Source organism: Ammodytes marinus (assembly GCF_949987685.1).
Source record: "Ammodytes marinus genome assembly, chromosome: 4".
In the NCBI taxonomy this organism is placed as follows: Eukaryota; Metazoa; Chordata; class Actinopteri; order Uranoscopiformes; family Ammodytidae; genus Ammodytes; species Ammodytes marinus.
Genome location: NC_137233.1, coordinates 28,262,461 through 28,280,319, shown reverse-complemented (window position 1 = coordinate 28,280,319; position 17,859 = coordinate 28,262,461). Strand labels below are relative to the sequence as shown.

General features: G+C 41.1%; 2 protein-coding genes across 2 annotated transcripts; one reads left to right on the top strand and one right to left on the bottom strand.

The window, feature by feature from the left end:
- The first annotated feature begins 598 nt into the window (after positions 1–598).
- Positions 599–7,378, top strand: ddx19b (DEAD-box helicase 19b). The gene is made up of 12 exons (XM_080025606.1): positions 599–790; positions 1,255–1,294; positions 1,612–1,746; positions 1,889–2,024; positions 2,474–2,566; positions 2,823–2,925; positions 3,040–3,154; positions 3,326–3,503; positions 3,633–3,870; positions 4,209–4,371; positions 4,831–5,022; positions 5,171–7,378. Exons 1-12 carry the CDS (start codon positions 734–736, stop codon positions 5,230–5,232), a joined length of 1,512 nt encoding a protein of 503 aa, XP_079881732.1. The 5' UTR covers positions 599–733; the 3' UTR covers positions 5,233–7,378.
- A 177-nt stretch (positions 7,379–7,555) lies between these two features.
- Positions 7,556–16,765, bottom strand: pusl1 (pseudouridine synthase like 1; the record flags this gene model as incomplete). The annotated part of the gene is made up of 8 exons (XM_080026262.1): positions 16,660–16,765; positions 16,507–16,567; positions 15,404–15,591; positions 12,252–12,401; positions 10,314–10,484; positions 8,430–8,484; positions 8,114–8,276; positions 7,556–7,620 (listed from the first exon to the last, which is right to left on the bottom strand). Exons 1-8 carry the CDS (start codon positions 16,713–16,715, stop codon positions 7,556–7,558), a joined length of 909 nt encoding a protein of 302 aa, XP_079882388.1. The 5' UTR covers positions 16,716–16,765.
- Between the last annotated feature and the right edge of the window lie 1,094 nt (positions 16,766–17,859).

Genomic DNA, 17,859 nt, shown 5'->3' with positions numbered 1-17,859 from the left:
CCCCCATCTCTAAATTAGATTGTGAGCATTTGCAACATATTATATTTATTAAGCATAATGCATTGTAAAAGGATGACATAACACATACAGAAACAATACAGGGGTTTTCCCTTGATTTTGACTCAGGTAAAAACTCAGTATACCAATATGTATGTCATGAAAACAACTGTGTTGCCTGGTTGGTAATCCAGCTTTAACCATTTTCTTTGTCTTGCAGGTGGACTGCATTATAAATAAAAAGACCTGCATGTTCTTTGTTGTCAGATTGTTAGCGCGCGCGCGTGTGTTCAGGTGATGCTGTGCAGGCAAACGCATTTGGTTTGGGTGAATGTATGCCTACAGTCTTATGGTTTATGCAGGGTGTTTTGGCGCCACCTACAGGCTTGGTAGGCTACGGGTTCTTGAAATATACCCTTCAATCTCCTAAATCCTTACCAAAACGTTTAAATGCACGTATTGAATTACTTAACAGAAAAGGCCTAAATATTGAGAATTTAGAGCTATCTGTACGTCGGCTAGGAACTTTTAATAACCTGGGAACTAGTCACCGTTTGGCACTTGCACACTACCCGGACATGTGAGCGGTTGCACAGGTGCCCAGAATCTGTTTCGGTCTTTGGCACGCCATTGTGGTAAAGAGTTACTTTAACATTTCCCGACTCCCTCGTTCTGGGCTTGCTTTTACTATTTGAGTCACCCTCACTGAAATAACTACAGAAGAAACTGCACCACAATGGCTACGGACTCCTGGGCCGCGGCGGTGGACGAGCAAGAAGCAGCGGCAGAATCGGTAAACGTGAATTAGCGCTACGCGAGCTAACATGTTGTTAGCTTGTTTGGAGGATGCTTTCGGCCTATTCTGACACAATGTTTACGGAAATCAGCTGCTGTCCCTCGTTTCCTTTAGTTCAAAGTGTTCACAGACAGCGCTGCCAGTGAGTTTATTGGCTCGAACGACAGTTGGCCTCAGTAACGTTCACCTCTACGTAGAAACGAAACTGTATGGCATTGGTTTACCGTGAAGGCTAAGTTAACTAGCCCGTGCTGAGCTGCTGCGTGCTCTTGTTACTCACTAGCTTTAGCAGAGTAAGCTGGATAGCACGCACATTATGCAAGATAGGCTCTAAAACTGCTCTGTTGATTTAGAAGTAGTGGTGACACTGACTAATGTTTGCCCCGAAGTCATGACTCAGGGACAAACATTAATTAATCAGACAAACAACTTCAGTAAAACTTGTATGTTCCTCCTCACAGATCGGTAACCTCCAAATAAAAGAGAAACCAGAGGAAAATGGTGAGTGTGAAGCAGCATCAAGTGGTTCTAACCTATAGTCAGGAAAAACGAAAGTGAAAAATGTTTTGTTTTGTTTTTATTATTATGACCAGTCACTGCTAAGTTATTGACAGCTAGTGTTCCTGGGGTCCGCAATTCAATATTACACAATACAACAGTAATTGAAGACAAATTCAAATACATCATATTTTCCACACTAGTATTGAATGGAACTAATACTTAAAAAAAAAATCAAAAGTATAGAAAATTAAAATGAGATGAAGACATTGAGGGTGGTTGAAAAGCCACAACATAATTTAATTTGTTTGATATTGCAGGCACAGCTGCAAACGCGACAGACTCTGGCAGTGCAGCCGCAAAGTCGGAAGGTGATGGAGAAAGCAACGCTGCAGAAAACAAGTCTGCAGATAACAAGTCGGCAGAAAACAAGTCGGCAGAGGACGATGACAAAGGTGGGCAGTGTGGTTGTGTGTACTTCCAGCCTCTTGTGAACTGTCTGACACCTTCTTGATTGTCTTTCCCTCTACATGCTTCTGTTGAGGTATAGCATTCGTTGTCAAATGAAAAAACGTTTTGTTCGTTTTGTTGTTCCAGACGACAAAGCGGCACAGTCGTTACTGAACAAGCTGATCCGGAATAACCTCGTCAATAACACTAACCAAGTGGAAGTTCTCCAGAAGGATCCCAACTCTCCGCTCTACTCCGTCAGGTCCTTTGAAGAGTTGCGACTGTAAGCAAATCATCTACCTGTCCATTGAGCTCTTCTCTGTTTTCCCCACAATATGTGTAGGGCATTATTAATCAGTTGTCAAACATGCTCAGCATTAATAACACGTGCATGTAGCACTTACGTGTGGCACCTTGTAGTTTAGTTTAGTTGAAGCTATAGTACTTACATGATTCATGTTCTGAGTTTGTACCTTCATTGTTGAATGCACTTAATGGAAGTCGCTTTGGATAAAAGCGTCAGCTAAACAAAATGTAATGTAGGTAGAAGGGATGTTTTGGAGCCAACATGTTCCCATTAAGAACTTTAACCATACCTCTCTCAGGAGTGTTCCTTTTGTTTTTCCTTTTGTTGGTAGTTCACCCAGACTGTAATGTGTGTTTGTAAACAAAGGGATGAGGTGAAGTAAAAGACTTTGCTGAAGATGTGACTTTTTTTTCTCTCGTGTACAGCAAACCACAGCTGCTTCAGGGCGTGTACGGCATGGGTTTCAACCGGCCATCTAAAATTCAGGAAACTGCTTTACCTATGATGCTGGCCGAGCCGTAAGTATACTTTGCACTGTAAATAAAGATTGTGCTGTCCTTTTTAAAAAAGCATAATGTCTCTCACCCTGAATAGTCATTATAGAAACACTATGGGACACTAATAAAAATCTTGAATCTTGAACACTGAAGTTTAATTTAATTACACCTTTTATAATTAATAAGTTAAAGGAAATAGATGAATACTCCTTGCATCAGGTGCTAAGAAATCCAGACAATACTCTTTGTCTGCTATCTAATGCCTTGGTTCTTGCAGTCCACAGAATCTGATTGCCCAGTCGCAGTCGGGGACAGGGAAAACAGCTGCCTTTGTCCTGGCCATGCTCAGTCACGTCGATCCCAACAACAAATATCCCCAGGTTGGTTTCCACTTCTCTACTTGGTGCCCTTCCTATCTGTCTTTTTCAAAATCATTATTTCCCTACATAACTTGACCTGCATGACAAGAGTTACTGTCTTTCTCTCTCCACCAGGCCCTGTGTGTGTCACCCACCTATGAACTGGCTCTTCAGACGGGCAAGGTCATCGAGCAGATGGGCAAACACTATCCCGAGGTCAAACTAGTCTACGCCATCAGAGGAAATAAATGTAAGGCTTCTCTGCTCTATGCAGTGCTACATATACACTGTAATATATAGTGGAACTATTTGTAATAAACTGTTGTCTAGTATTTTATTTGAATGGTTCCTATTGTTGGAACTGCATTAGTAAGATGATGCCGTGTGTTGATGAGTGCTTGTTTCTTGTTTCATATTCCAGTGCCGCGGGGCCATAGGCTGGAGGAACAGGTAGTTATCGGCACACCTGGCACCATGTTGGACTGGTGTGGTAAATTCAAGTTCATTGACCCCAAGAAGATCAAAGTGTTTGTGTTGGACGAGGCCGACGTCATGATCGCCACACAGGGTCACCAGGACCAGAGCATCCGCATCCAGAGGTCAGAAAAAAAAACGACAAAATTGAAAAGTGTCTAAATTACATTAATGTTCATCCATAACGTATTGACCTTTAAAAAAAGAAAACGCACAACTAATGATAATTCACCGTCTTCTTTGCCATCACACAGGATGCTGTCTAAAAACTGCCAGATGTTGCTGTTCTCGGCCACGTTTGAAGAGACGGTGTGGAACTTTGCCCAGCGCATCGTGCCCGACCCCAACATCATCAAGCTGAAGAGAGAGGAGGAGACACTGGACACCATCAAACAGTACTATGTGTTGTGCAACAGCAGGGAGGAGAAGTTCCAGGCCCTCTGTAACATCTACGGAGCCATCACCATCGCACAGGCCATGATCTTCTGTCATGTGAGTTCTTTCACTTCAGATATTCAACAATATGATTATGAGAAGGAATAAATACAAATTCTTTTAAGTTTGTCATCTGTTAGCCTATCAGAATGCCCAGCAGACATGCTGTTCTCCAATGTTTGTTGCAAAGCTGTTTCTCTGTCTGGGAGAAAATAACTTATCTACTCTTTATTTTAAGACCTCTTTCAGTTCAGGGCCTTTAACTGGTTCTTTTTACTTCACAACTCTTCCTATAAATCGACTAATGTTGCCAAGTTGCGTTTTCACATCTGGTGCTTTGTTACATTAGCACCTAGTTTGTTGGTAAATTAGTGACTTTTCTCTGCATTATCCAGACGAGGAAGACTGCAGGCTGGCTGGCGGGGGAGCTGTCCAGAGAGGGCCACCAGGTGGCGCTGCTCAGCGGAGAGATGCAGGTGGAGCAGAGAGCGGCTGTCATCGACCGCTTCAGAGACGGCAAGGAGAAGGTCCTGGTCACCACAAACGTTTGTGCTCGAGGTGAGAGAACCTTCATGCTGTCAGAAAGGCTAGAATCAACAGCATTTCATCATACTGCATGTGTATACCATGTACAGTTGGACAATTGGTGCAACAGTGAGGTATCAAATTTGAATAAATATGTATAAATTTGACAGGATGGTGAAATATGCATTGTAGGCAAGGCAAGTTTATTTCTAAAGCACATTTTGGACACAAGGCCATTCAAGGTGCTTTACAGATGCAAAAACAAAATACTTCAAGAATAGAGCACACATTAAAAAAAGCGAATGAGAAACATGAATATAAATAAAACATAAAATAATTAAAACATTTAAAAATAATAAAAATAAATAGAAATTTAAAATTACAGGTTAAAACGGAAACAGTAAAGTCTTCAGACTAGAGCTTACGTATATTATAATACTGCTCCATTTACGTTGTGTTTCTTGTAACATTTTATCTTCTTCCTCCACACAGGTATCGATGTGGAGCAGGTTTCTGTGGTGATCAACTTTGACTTGCCGGTAGACAAGGACGGTCACCCCGACAACGAGACATACCTGCACAGGATTGGTCGCACAGGTCGGTTTGGCAAAAGGGGACTGGCCATCAACATGGTGGATAGCAAGATGAGCATGAACATCCTCAACAGGATCCAGGAGCATTTCAGTAAGTCTATAGCTGCTGCACACACACTCTGTTATACACACAAACAGCAGGTTCATTCATACTGTATCTTTTTGGTGTGATTGACTATGTTTAAAAAAAACAAAGTCTAAATGAATCCCACGTTCTTCTATGGCTTCTCTCTCTCCAGGTAAGAAAATCGAAAGACTAGACACAGACGATCTGGATGAAATTGAGAAAATCTCCGGCTAAAAGAGAGCAGCGTTCATCGCATGAAGGGACGCCGAGACTCGACTACCCTTTCCTTCTCCGCTCCCCAAGGACTGTACGCTCCTACGGTGTTTTATGCTTTTTATTTTATTTTTTTTTAGCTGTCGGGAGGAAAGAGGAATACCACAAACACAGCATATGTTTACAAGTGGATATGTCTCCGCTCAGACCAGTGTTTTTTTAAGTCTCTGGAACATACCCCATTTCACTCTTTGTACCTCTTTGAATAAAGTCTATGAGTTTATCGCTGTGTATCGTGATGCTATAGAAGCAGCCATAGTGGACTCCCTCTTACTGAACACACATCGATTTTAAAATAAAAACAAACACTTTTTGGTGTTGGCTGTAGTGGTGACATGATACAAGCTATTGGGTAAAGAGATTAACATACAACCCCTAATAGAAGAATAACAATTTAATGTGCCACACATTTTTTATATTTTAATAGGAACAAAGTATAATTGAATGTAACTGTATATCATGTATTGTAGACTGTTACAGCAGCTATTGTGCTCTGTACTGACCAAAAGTACAAAGGGTGAAGTTGGGTATGCTGCTTTGAGCAGGAGTTCAATCTATAAGATTATGTTATTGAAATGTTGATGGTTGGGTTTTAAGGGTCTATGCAAACTTCTCAACCTGTGATAGCTATTATCAAATACTATCAACCTGTAGTCACAAGACGGAAATTCATCTTGAAATGAACCTCAGCTTAAGCATCAGGGTGTGTATTTAAATGCCAAAAAAAAGGCTGCATAGAGTGATAAAACACTGCTCAAGTCATGGATATTTCTGTTTAGTCAGTAATCTATCATCAACATACCACACATCTCGCATACATAACGTTATTTATATGATTTGAATGAAAAAAAAACGATTATGGCCATTATCAGGACAGGCTTGGCACCACCGCTGAGCTTTCATCATTAGTCTTCTTTTTCCTTCCATCTGTCTCATAAAAAACAATTTTTTTTATTCAAAAATGTGGCCTTTAAGGTCTAATGTGATCAGTTTCCATTTGTCTTGCTTTCCCACAAAATCATTTAAATCAGGGTCCCATTTTGACTTAAGTTCAGCTCCATTCTTCACGCAGACAGTGCTGTTAGGATTGTTTAAAAAAGAAAAAAACTTAAAAAAAAACTAAAACAAATGCCTTCCTCAAGTGCATTATATACACATATGATTTTGTTATTGCTATTCTAAGATACCGAGCTTAATATTCTGGCTAACACTTGAACAATTTGACTCTATATTTAAGTATGGACGTCTTTAGGATGTGTGAATTTTTCTTCTTGAAACCAAATGCTGAATTGACTTAAGGTTATATGCCAATCAGATTCACTGTGTTCCTCTGACACAGTCTTATGGATAGAAAACATGTACTTGTGTACATTTGTGAAATTTTAAGTCAGAGGAATTGTGTGACTGATTTTTAGACAGTTTGTCACTTCTAAGAAGTGCAACAACATTCCTAATGAGGTTCAATTTCGACAGATTCAGCACTTTCGAAAGGCGGTGAGCCTAAATCGGGTAACCTAAACTGATAGGAAATTATGGAAATGGTGCAATGTCTGTTGCATTGGATCAATTGGTCAGTCTGAACCTTGTACAAACCTCATCTGGCTCCCCACTGGCACTGAATAAACTGCCGGTGGTAGTAGTCCAGTTTTTAAATAGACTGTTGATAGACAACTTGCTGAAAATCACTCGACTCTATATGAGCAGATGCAGCCAAATTAGAAGCAAGTGAGAGTGTGCTGAACCACCACCAGGATGGTCTGTGAAAACGTTTAGGTAAAAGAAGAATTGTATGCAGTTTTACTTGGACATTTGGATGTATACATAACCAGTGAGTGTGTGCACTTTGTCGATCCATAACGTAATACCACTGTACGAGAGCCATGGACACATACAGCAGTTTAGGCTCTAGAGATTAACAGTCTCCTTCACATGTTTGATGATTGTCAGAACCTACAAAACCCAGTTCATACATGTATTCACAGGAGTAATGCTGCCTAACCAGGCTAGACTGATAGGTTCAAGGTGTGTGGTATTCTGTAGCTGAGCTGCGTTCATGGACACAGTTATGTATTCTTAATATGTTGAATTAAAGGAACATGTAGATGTTCATCTGTATGTTGTCCAATTATTGTTTGTACAAGTGTAAAAAGAAGGGAGGGGAGATTTTTGTACAGAGGGAATTACCTACAGTAAAGCGACAGTGTGAAAAGAAATATAAATACAAAACTTTATTAGGATAATTTCATACAGTATTTGGAAATACAGTTAATCATTTACATCAACATTATTGTTCTGAGTTTCCATTGGGGATAGATGACTCCTCTGATGTCTGTTGTGGATGCTGCAGGTCTGAGCAAGGAAAAAAAGAGTTAATAAATCTGAAACTTCCATATGAAGGAAGACTCACTCTGAAATAATGCAATGTTATGATCGGGTCGGAAAAAGTCCACCACACTGTGCTTTGAGAGTTAAGCTTAAAGATAAATTGATAAAAAGAAAATAAATGGATATCCTTGGGCTTTGGACTAAGACAAAAAAGATATTTGAATAATTTGATCTATATTGTTTGGAATTGAGATAAACAACCATATTTGTAAAGGATTTAAATGTTTTTCTTAATTTATGTTGCGCTTTTAAGACCCCATTATGTCCTGTGTCAGTTTGACCCGAACAGTACCATAGGGGCATAAGGGTTAAAAGTATGACCATGTGATATTTAATGTTAACTGGGAACAGGCCCATTAGCAATAATTAATCAGTGGTCCATGCAGTATAGAGCCATTTTATAATGTTATTAACAGACTCCTTTATATTGGAGCTGTTTTAATTCAGTCCCTCTTACCTGTCTCTCTGTAATCCACCCTGGTGAGGAAGAGGCCACGGGCGGGAGCGACCAGGCCCTGTGGGTAGGCCAGAGAGTCCCGGGCCTCCAATACCTCCTTCAGCTGGGGTACTGACAACCGGCCCCGGCCTACCGCCACCAGGGCCCCCGTCATCCTCCGCACCTGGAGCACAGGGCCCAAGCAACAACATTATGCATTAATAGAACTTAAAATATAACAAAACATTACCAGCAGATGGTGCTATTTAACTCATTGTAACATGCAAACTCGTACATAACGTAAGTTTGGTCATTGAGGACAATAAGGGGAACAAACCTGCTTATAGAGAAAAGATCTGCTAGTGAAAGTCAGCTCCAAAAATGGAATTTCCCTGGAAAAACATGAAACTACCATTAGATTGGCATACACGTGAACAATATGAATACAAATTAATTGGCATATTGGTGCAAAAGCTGCAAGGGGTTTGAGCACATTCCTAAAACGTCTAATGAAATGTTACAATATTAATATCAAGTCCTGAAGGCATCACAGAATTAGCATCAGTGACTGAATGTTAAATAGTCAATGAAGGATACATATTGCCACAGGTGTCATTTCAGAAACAGAATGATATTTTGAATGGTAGTCAGATGTAATATGGCATTACTCAATCAATTGAAACAATACAGTAGGAGTGCAGATCAAGTTGATACCTAATAATATATTCAAACATTTATTTAAAAACCTATTATCCCCAGGCATTTTCCACAAACCTGAAAGTGAATAACTAATTTAAACTGTAAAGTCTCGCGTCTATTATATGTTGAGACAGCTCTCTCCATTATCTTATTTGTAGGATGCTGTGTGGATTCATGCTCATGCCAGACATCCGATAGTGCTGGGGACTTTCTTTAAATGTCAAAGGCTGAATACGACACTGAAGCTTAGGATTATGTATAATGCCTTTAAAACATATATGATTGGGGCAGAGTGAACTGAGTAAACAGGCTTAAGGGAATAACATGTGTTTGCTGTCTGTCTGAAGACATTTGACATGTGAGGAGTGCATTTGGAGGTTGGTTTGAGACAGTGGTGTAATTGTTTTCATAAAGCAGCAGCCATAGGTTATGTCCTTACGAGACTGCAGGTTGGATGTTTCCACCAGTTTGGAATTAACTGTGCGACTAAAATGTATTATATTTAGTAGTACCTCAAATTACATTATAAGGTGCACAGGTGTATTCAAAAGTCTTTTTACATTTATGTATACATGATGTGAGCTTAGCCTAATATTTACAATACACAAGTTGGTGAATTTGCTATGTGAAGTTGCATCAATTTACACTAAGGGCCGGGGGGCTGCCAAACCAAATCCTGCCAAGTCCCCCAAAAGAACTGGACAAGCCCTGACTACCAACACAAGCTCTGAAATGGAGCACAGTTCTCACTTGTGTATGACAATGAAATCAACCGTTTCTCCATGTAGAGCAGAGAGATCAGATAACTCAGTCTTGCATACCACAGCTCCCTGCTTTCAAATGTTAAAATGTAGGTATTTTCAATAATTCACCGCTCTATTTCTTCCTGTTTTGTCAACGCTACTTAGCGACCCTCTTAAAAATAAACACACAGCTCAATTGCAGGCTTTCTCCTTTCCGACAAAAAACCTGACTGAGACTACAGATAGCCCACACTCATGGCAAGTATGTAGTAAAAAAATAGGGAAAAGACTAGTTTGCATGCAACCATGGACACTTCAGTGCAAAGATCCATAACCTTAATGCTCACAGCTTGTTATTGCACAGCATGCGTTGGGGTTAAGGGGCTATTTGACATTTACTCTAAGAACTGCAAACAGTCTGGCTATGTCCGTAAAGTGCACCATATTTAAAAAAAAAAAGAATGCCAATGAAAGTGGCATTTGGCACGCAGAGTGACCCCCAAGGACATGTAATCTCCCAAATCTCACATGGCCCCTCACTCTCTCCAACCTCCATCAATGCCATGGACATTTTTCTGTCAGAGAGCATAAATCAGTTGTCTTACAAAATGGGCACGACAGACATTTTGCAATGATATAATATTAATGAATAGACGAGTGGCTGTTCTGAACAATGGATGTAATTATGAGAATTATAACACCTCACATCTTTTTAACTTTGTCAGGCTGCTGGTCAGTTTATATGATGAGGCAACACAAAGTATACACTAATAGCCTACCTATGGAAGTGTGCGTGTGCAAAGGAGTTTCCTGGCTGTATGCTGGCCACGTCTAGCGTCTTCACAGGACTTTTAAAAGGCATGTCAGAGTTGACTGCCCTGAAACTGCTGAAGTCGTGAGTCCCAACCAGCAGGGCGGCAGCCTCGCGCATGGCCCCCACATCCAGCTCCCTGATAAAGAAACACATTATTGTTTTACAAGGGCATATAAAAAAACATTTAAAAAAATGTTTTATTAAAGATTATTTTTTGGCATTTTGAAGCTTTGTTAGATAGTATAGAGTTGAAATGGGGAGACAGAGAGAGAGGGGGGATGACCTGCAGTAAAGGTCCACGGGTCGAATTTGAACCCGCGACCACTGCAACGAAGGCCGGAGCCAATATGGTACACGCTCTATCCACTATGCCACCGGAGCGCCCTGAAAAACCACTAATTTTCTATTGGCCGACGAGATTAACAGAATTTGCCAAATGATATTGCAGTGACCCTAACAGTGACCCTGGCTGAGGTCAAGCAGCTTGGATCTGGTGTAACCATTATATGCAAAGACTTTTCAGGCCTTCATGTACTCATTTTCCTGCTTTCAAAAGTAGAATAATTTATTAGTTGACTTATATAATGTGTTATTCCTAAAGCACGATGCCACATGAGGGCAGAGAGGTAAAGAGTGGGCCCGGATTCTCTTGTGATCTGACAGAGAGCGAGAGAAAAATACAGCAAGAAATTTGCTGAGTTTGCTGAGCGATGCACTAATTAAAATGTTGCTGTGCTAGAACACTAGAGTCGTGTATGAAGGTGTTGGAGCTGATTTATTCTTGTGTTAAGTGCAATGCTTGATCCTTACTATATTGCGTTGTGTTAGCCTATAGGGTACCATTTACAAATGCAAAATGGAACACAGTTGAGCAAAAAGTATATATACTAGATTCCTTAACTTGTGTGTTTTAATCTGTTTATGTATGTAGTTTGTATCTACTGTATTTAAACAGTACAACATTTTTGAAGACTAAATTCAACATTAAAATGAAAAGTAGGGATTCATATTTCCTACAGTCGGAGAGATGAGAGAGGGATTGGGGACAGATCAAAAAGAGGCTGCTGAGGCAAAGACACTCAGGGCTGGACGGACGAGAGGCTGAATATGAGAGCGGGGATAACGAAGCAGGGACAAGAGAGGAACGGAGTCATAAAAGGAGAGAGACGAAAGAGTGTGGTGGAGAGAAGGAGAAAGGTAAGGAGAGGGGAAAAAGAGAGAGAGAGAGAAAAAACACAGCCAGGGTAATGTGCGTGGGTGTTGTTCTGCATGTGTATAAGCCCGCAGCTTATCTTGCCCTACTTTTCACCCAAAAAAGGGAAGAGAGACGAGCTGAAAAACACTCATACCTACTCTCTCTGAAATAATGTTTTTTTTCACGCTCCCTCCTTCTAATCACAGCTAAAAAGCAAGCCCATTTCATCCCTTTCTTTCCCTCCATTTCAGTACTCTGTCCATCCTTATGCAAGTCTTCGTTCTCTCCCTCTTTCTCTTTTCTCGTTTGTTTTTAGGGATGTCAGCTCAGATAAAACACTTAGTTTGACTGGCCCCAATTTGCATTTCCGGCTTGGCATGTGTGGATTATTCATGTGTTTAACGTGCCATTGTTTCTGGAGGCTTGGCGTGAGCTTATTGTGTGTGTGTGTGTGTTGTTTGTCTAGACCTATTTGTTCGATAGAGCTAGAGTGCAATTCTAATTCTCTTCTTGTTCAGTGATTGAAAGGGAAGTGCGAGTGTGTATGTGTGTGTGTGTGAGTGTGAGTGTGAGTGTGTGTGTGTGTGTGAGTGTGAGTGTGAGAGAGAGAGAGTGTGTGTGTGTGTGTGTGTCTGTCTGTCTGTGTGTGTGTGTGTATTTCTGCGCTTGCATGCGTGCACGTGTGAATGAAGTGTGAGAGAAACTAACGCGTTGGGGAGGTTCCAGCAGAGATTGAAGTCGGTGAGGGGAAGCAGAGTGTTGTGGGAGATTCCCGGGGCTATCCGGTAGACGTAGGTCCGGGACTGGGCACAGTAACGGGCATGGAAATCCTCAGGCACACGGTGGACACTGCAGATCCTGGCAGGGAGACAAAAGAGCAGCTGGAGTGAAAGCTGACGTCCATTCGGGCCCTTTTAAAAGCTGGGGGCTTGAGCTCTACTCTATGTCTGCAGCCACTTCTTAGAAATCACACAAATATTATACATTACAATTTTTCATTTCATCCTCAAGATCAAAGCTGTCCCCAGACACAGATGGTGTTAATACATATTTTATACTGCCAGCAAGGAAAAAAAAACTGGGCTCAAGTCATTGTCCAAAATGCCAACGTTGCAGCTTTTTACACAAAATCAAACCCATTGTCAGAGTCCTTAAAGGGCTGCCAGGAACCCTGAAGAGCCCAGCGCTTACACTCACACAGTGAGAATCACAAGAGGAACTACAGGCGGGGAGCTCTTTGATGTGACTAACACAGCACACTTCTTGTGTATCTGCGCACTCAGAGGCACACAGGCAGGGATGAAACATGTGATAGCTATAATGGAGTCAGACACAATTTCCCTTTGACGATTGAATCAACCGGTGGATGAGTGTGGATCAGCTCAAACAAACTGTGCTGGTTGATAACAGGTAGAAAATGACTAATACATGACTGTGATGTTTAAGTTAAATGGCATTTGGCAAATCATCTCATTCTTTGCTGAACAATAATTCATGATTTTCACTCACGTTGCGGCATTTCTATTTAATTACGTTTCTATAACATGGTCCAAATTATAAATGAGGAACATAACACACAACCTCTGTAATTTAGTGGCATATCTATTCTACTTATATTCACAGCTGATTAAGAAAGTAATATTCCACACCCTCTCTCTTCAATAAAGCAGCGATGTTTAGTACAACATTAACACGGAGGCAAGCGGGGGAATCTTTAATGCTTGTATCTGTAAACTCAGGGAGAACAAAGAGCTTCAGCCAGTTTATGGCACACAAACTATCCACACGCGCCCGTGCCTGTATGAAGAGTATACATTCATACATGTGTGTGTGTGTGTGTGTGTGTGTGTGTGTGTGTGTTGTGCGATAGAGAAAGGGGGGCGACGAGGGTTAGGGGCGTGCTGGCAAGGACGTGTGTGTATGTGAGAACTTTGACGATCAAATACACATCTGACATAGCATGCATGTTTTACTTTCTTCCTGTGCATTGCAGTGCATTTACAGTCCGTGTGTCTGAGAAACTAGGTTACGTTTCCACGGGGAGGAGATTGAGTGTGACACATAGCAGAGGAAACCCTTGCGTCTGCCTTCAGCGCCTGCTCCGATGTGAAGTGACAGCCTTTGCCTGGCCTCCAAACCGCACACACACACACACACACACGCACATACAATTTTCATAAGCACTGTCCAAGCATGGTCTCACACATTTGGGAACTGGGGCAGTGTTTAGCGTGGCACCATTATGATACTCAGCATTGTAATATAATGGGGAACAAAATGCACGATCATTTAAGGCTAATGGAGACTGATTTCTGTGGCAGTGTAGAACACAAGTGAACCCACTTCCCATGTCCATCGATAAGGGATACTCTTACAGTAGAGTGTGCAGTCTTTGTTTAAATCCTCTAAATTTCCTCTTCCCTCCAAATTAAAATGTGAAAAGATGGGTTGAGGGGGGTTGCCAGATCTGACTGTGTTTTTATTAAGGGATGAAAAATGATGTCCAAATTGAACACGGGGAGTTTTCATGCACAGTACTCGTGGTTGGAATATTTTGGCACTGTGCATACAAGATAGTATTCAGAACTACACTGCTTAGAACAAAAAGTACCATTTTCATTTAGCCAGATGAGTGTATATGTGTGTGTGTGTGTGTGTGTGTGTGTGTGTGTGTGTGTGTGTGTGTGTGTGTGTTAATGGATGCTATAGAGCAAAAAGCAGAGCAGGGATAATCCTTTCTAACCTTGTCTCTGCAGGTTCAAGGATTAGAAAGATGCCGTGAGCTTCCTCTCTTCTCTTCTCTTCTCGTCTGTCTCCCAAATGGATCGATCTGTTTCACACTCTCCCTCCCCCGTCTTGATTCAGACTTTGTCCATATCCGTTCAGTGCTTCCCTCACCCTCTCTCACCGACTGCCTTCATCCCTCACTATCCGTTCCTCTCTCTCTCTCTCTCTTTTCTCTCTCTTCTCCCTCAGACAGAAAAAGCTGCTCACTAAATATCACAAAGTAGCACAGCAGTCTAAACCATAGTAATCATAAGGAAGTTCATCTGGCTGGGAAAAATGCAATGATGATGTGTAATGAAGGGATGAAAAAGGAGGCGGTGAAGAAAATGAAAGTGAGAAAAAGAAAAGAGAAACCAGGATTTGAAATACTTTTCTTCTTTAAAGTGCTCAAGCAGTGAAGTTGTCTACTGAACTTGTGTACTAACTTAAGTAGTAGTCTGCCTGTTTTGCATGTCTGAATAAGAGAATAATAATAATAATAATAATAATAATTATTATTATTATTAAAGGTTTAAATACAAGGCCCCATGATTCTCTAGGCAGGGTACGATTCTCTAAGGATTTCAGTTAATTATTTGCCCATTTTCTGTATACAGGCCAGTACCTCCTGGCAGTGTATTGATAATGAGATCATTTGTGGGCATTAAAGACATTTGGTGCATGATGTGCAGAGCTGTCACTGCCCTCTTGATGGCAAACACACAATAGTCAGCTTGTGAAATTAGTTAAAAATCTAAGAAAATCACAATGTTTTTCAAACCTGTACAATAACAACCAGAATATCATTCAAAGTCAATGTGGCCATTACTTTTCCAAAGTTATTTATTATTTTACTCCTAGTAACACAGTTTGACCCATTCACAACAGCCACCTACCTGTTGGTTTGTTTTGTCAGTCCTGAGGTGGGGGTAGCTTCATGTGAAAATGTGACATTAATGCAAACCAGTTGCAGACACTTTCAGAAATAAGAATGAGTGGAATAACTGATCATCAACTAAATAATTAGGGCATTTCATTGCAGACATTGTATGATTGTATGAAATGTCGCGCTCCTCAGAGAAACCCAGACTTACCTGATCTGCTCTGTCCTGAGGTGGAAGTTGAGGGCCGGGACAAGAACGTCTTCAGTAAAGGGCGGCTTATTGTTGCTGCGTTGGAGGTCAAAGTGTGCAGAGTTAGAGAGGGCATGGACACCTGCGTCTGTCCTGCTGGATACCCACAGGGACACTGGGTTGATTGGCTTCAGACTCCTTATCGCATCCTAAACACACACACACAGACAGACAGAACATGACAGAGATTATACCTTCTTTTTTTAACCTGTAGGTTAAGAAAACATAAACTTTTGAAGTGACACACAGCTTACTACAGGATGTCATACAGATACATTATATTACAATTACAAGAGAGACAATTGAGAAATCAAATGGAGCTGTAAACAGCAGCCTGATGTGAAAAGAAAGTCTGTGATCTACTTTGCTTCGCGTGGAATGTTTTATAGGCCTATATAAATACAGCATATATTTCTGGAGCATTTTAATGCCTTACGTAGAAATACAGTTTTACAGAGAGAGCAGGAGGCTGACAGGAATCGAGGGGGAAAAAGTGAGGCATAACAAATGTCCCCAGCCGGATGTGGTTTTTAGGTGCCTAACCATTGAAAATGTATAAGCATCATCATATGAATGAATGTTATCCATCATTAAGACTGGTGGTCACGCAGTGTAATTCTATGACTTATTCGCCCAACTTGTATTGTGCACGTATATCCTCCATTTCCGCTGATATGAACGGGGTGTACAACATAATGGAAAATCCTATCAGTAGCCTACAACATAATACGGCTCCAAAATTATAATAAATCTATAAGAACACCTCAACAATCTCTGAACATTATGACATACCATGCAGGTTTTCAGCTGGATGTATCAACCTACCTGATATACACTGGGACTGAGAGTAATTCACATAGGATTTGACAATGTGGCTCAGGAGATCATCATGAACCAGACTTATGATATGCTATGCTCACATTTCAAGGAACAACTTTACAACCAGAGGCAAAAAAAAATATCTGATTATTGAGTTGTGTTTCTTATCTGGTGTCTAGGAATATAGCTGTTGATAGAAGGTGAGGGGAGATGTAATTGGCTAAGAAAACTTCAGTGGAACTTACCTCCAAGTGGTCCTGGACCCCTTTCCTAACCAGCTGATGTGGAGGCACTTTTACCACACCACTGTCAAAAAGGAAGACATTTTTTCAATCCAATGAAAAATCAACCATAATAACATAACCTAAGCGATCTCATGCAGTGGACAACGAAAATACCTGTATTTGGTTCCGATGTACTGAAAGAAGACAAGATAACGTGCCCAGTTGCGCATGGTCTTTCCAAATGCCCTTGACACTTCTGGATCATGTTGTTAGTGTGTCTTTCTCCGGGTACAGCTGTGACACACACACACACACACACACACACACACACACACACACACAGCGTCAGCTTTGGTCAGTCTTAAAGGTGGGATCCAGAAGTAGTGAGGAACGAATTGTACCAACGTGTGGTGAAGCAGTGGCAATAGTGTGTTTGGGGTGTGAACGACAGCAGAGCGGACACAATTCCGAGCAGGCTTGTAGTTTTATTTGTAGTCCAGAACAACATCCAGGGATTCCAGACTGTTTACTGAAAAGCAGGGATCTGTATCATTCCAGTTTGTGTTTTGTTTTTTCAAAATAACTCTGAGTAAGAGGCAACATTTAAAAAAGGCTACTGTGACAGCCCTCTGGCACCTACACTAAACATAATTCAGCACACGCTAAGCGACAATATTTGGCACCATTTTTGTCATTGCAACATGCACACATGTACTCTTTAGTAAAGGCATGTACCACACATGTAAACATCGATGTACAGTTGCAAGGACAGCGCTGAAAAGACGCCAGTCGCTTTTTGATAGCGTCACAATTCACAGAGGGGGGGGGGGGGGGGGGGGGGGTGGCGTGCGCGTGCGTGCGTCGTCGTCGTCCTCCGCGTCCGCGACCAGCCCATGGACCAGCCGCAAAGCCATCTGCGTTGAAAATCCGGAAAATCCTCGAGGCCAGAGACTGTAGAGTTTAGCGGAGATGGGTCAGCTGAGAGTGGGGTAAAGACAGTCAACACGGGCGAATAATCCGTTCAAGATCATTGTTAGAAGATTAGTGTAACGTAACATTATATAAGACTGGCTCAACACATGGAATTGCTTTTTTGTTTTACTTATACGCTATACGCTATATAAAACAATCACATTTCTAATTTAATTTAAATTGAATTTCCTTTATTCAAGCTCAACTTTGTAATGAATCATGAAACATTTCTGAAAGGCTTCAAAGGCTCACAGACTTCAGGAAATCAAAACGGTTTATTTTTTAATTTTTTATTAAACTCTTTTTTTAAATCTTTTTTTTTAAAAGTAGCCCTCATTTGGGTGTGACATAATGTAGGCCTACTGAGATTTTATTATATTATTGTTTTATTGCATCCGAGTT

What these genes read in the sequence shown, in the direction of transcription:
- ddx19b (XM_080025606.1), top strand. Translation starts at nt 734, where the DNA reads ATGGCTACGGACTCCTGGGCCGCGGCGGTGGACGAGCAAGAAGCAGCG. An exon ending in GGCAGAGGACGATGACAAAG is followed by an intron (nt 1,747 to 1,888) that starts GTGGGCAGTGTG and finishes TTGTTGTTCCAG; the next exon opens with ACGACAAAGCGGCACAGTCG. An exon ending in CACAAACGTTTGTGCTCGAG is followed by an intron (nt 4,372 to 4,830) that starts GTGAGAGAACCT and finishes TCCTCCACACAG; the next exon opens with GTATCGATGTGGAGCAGGTT.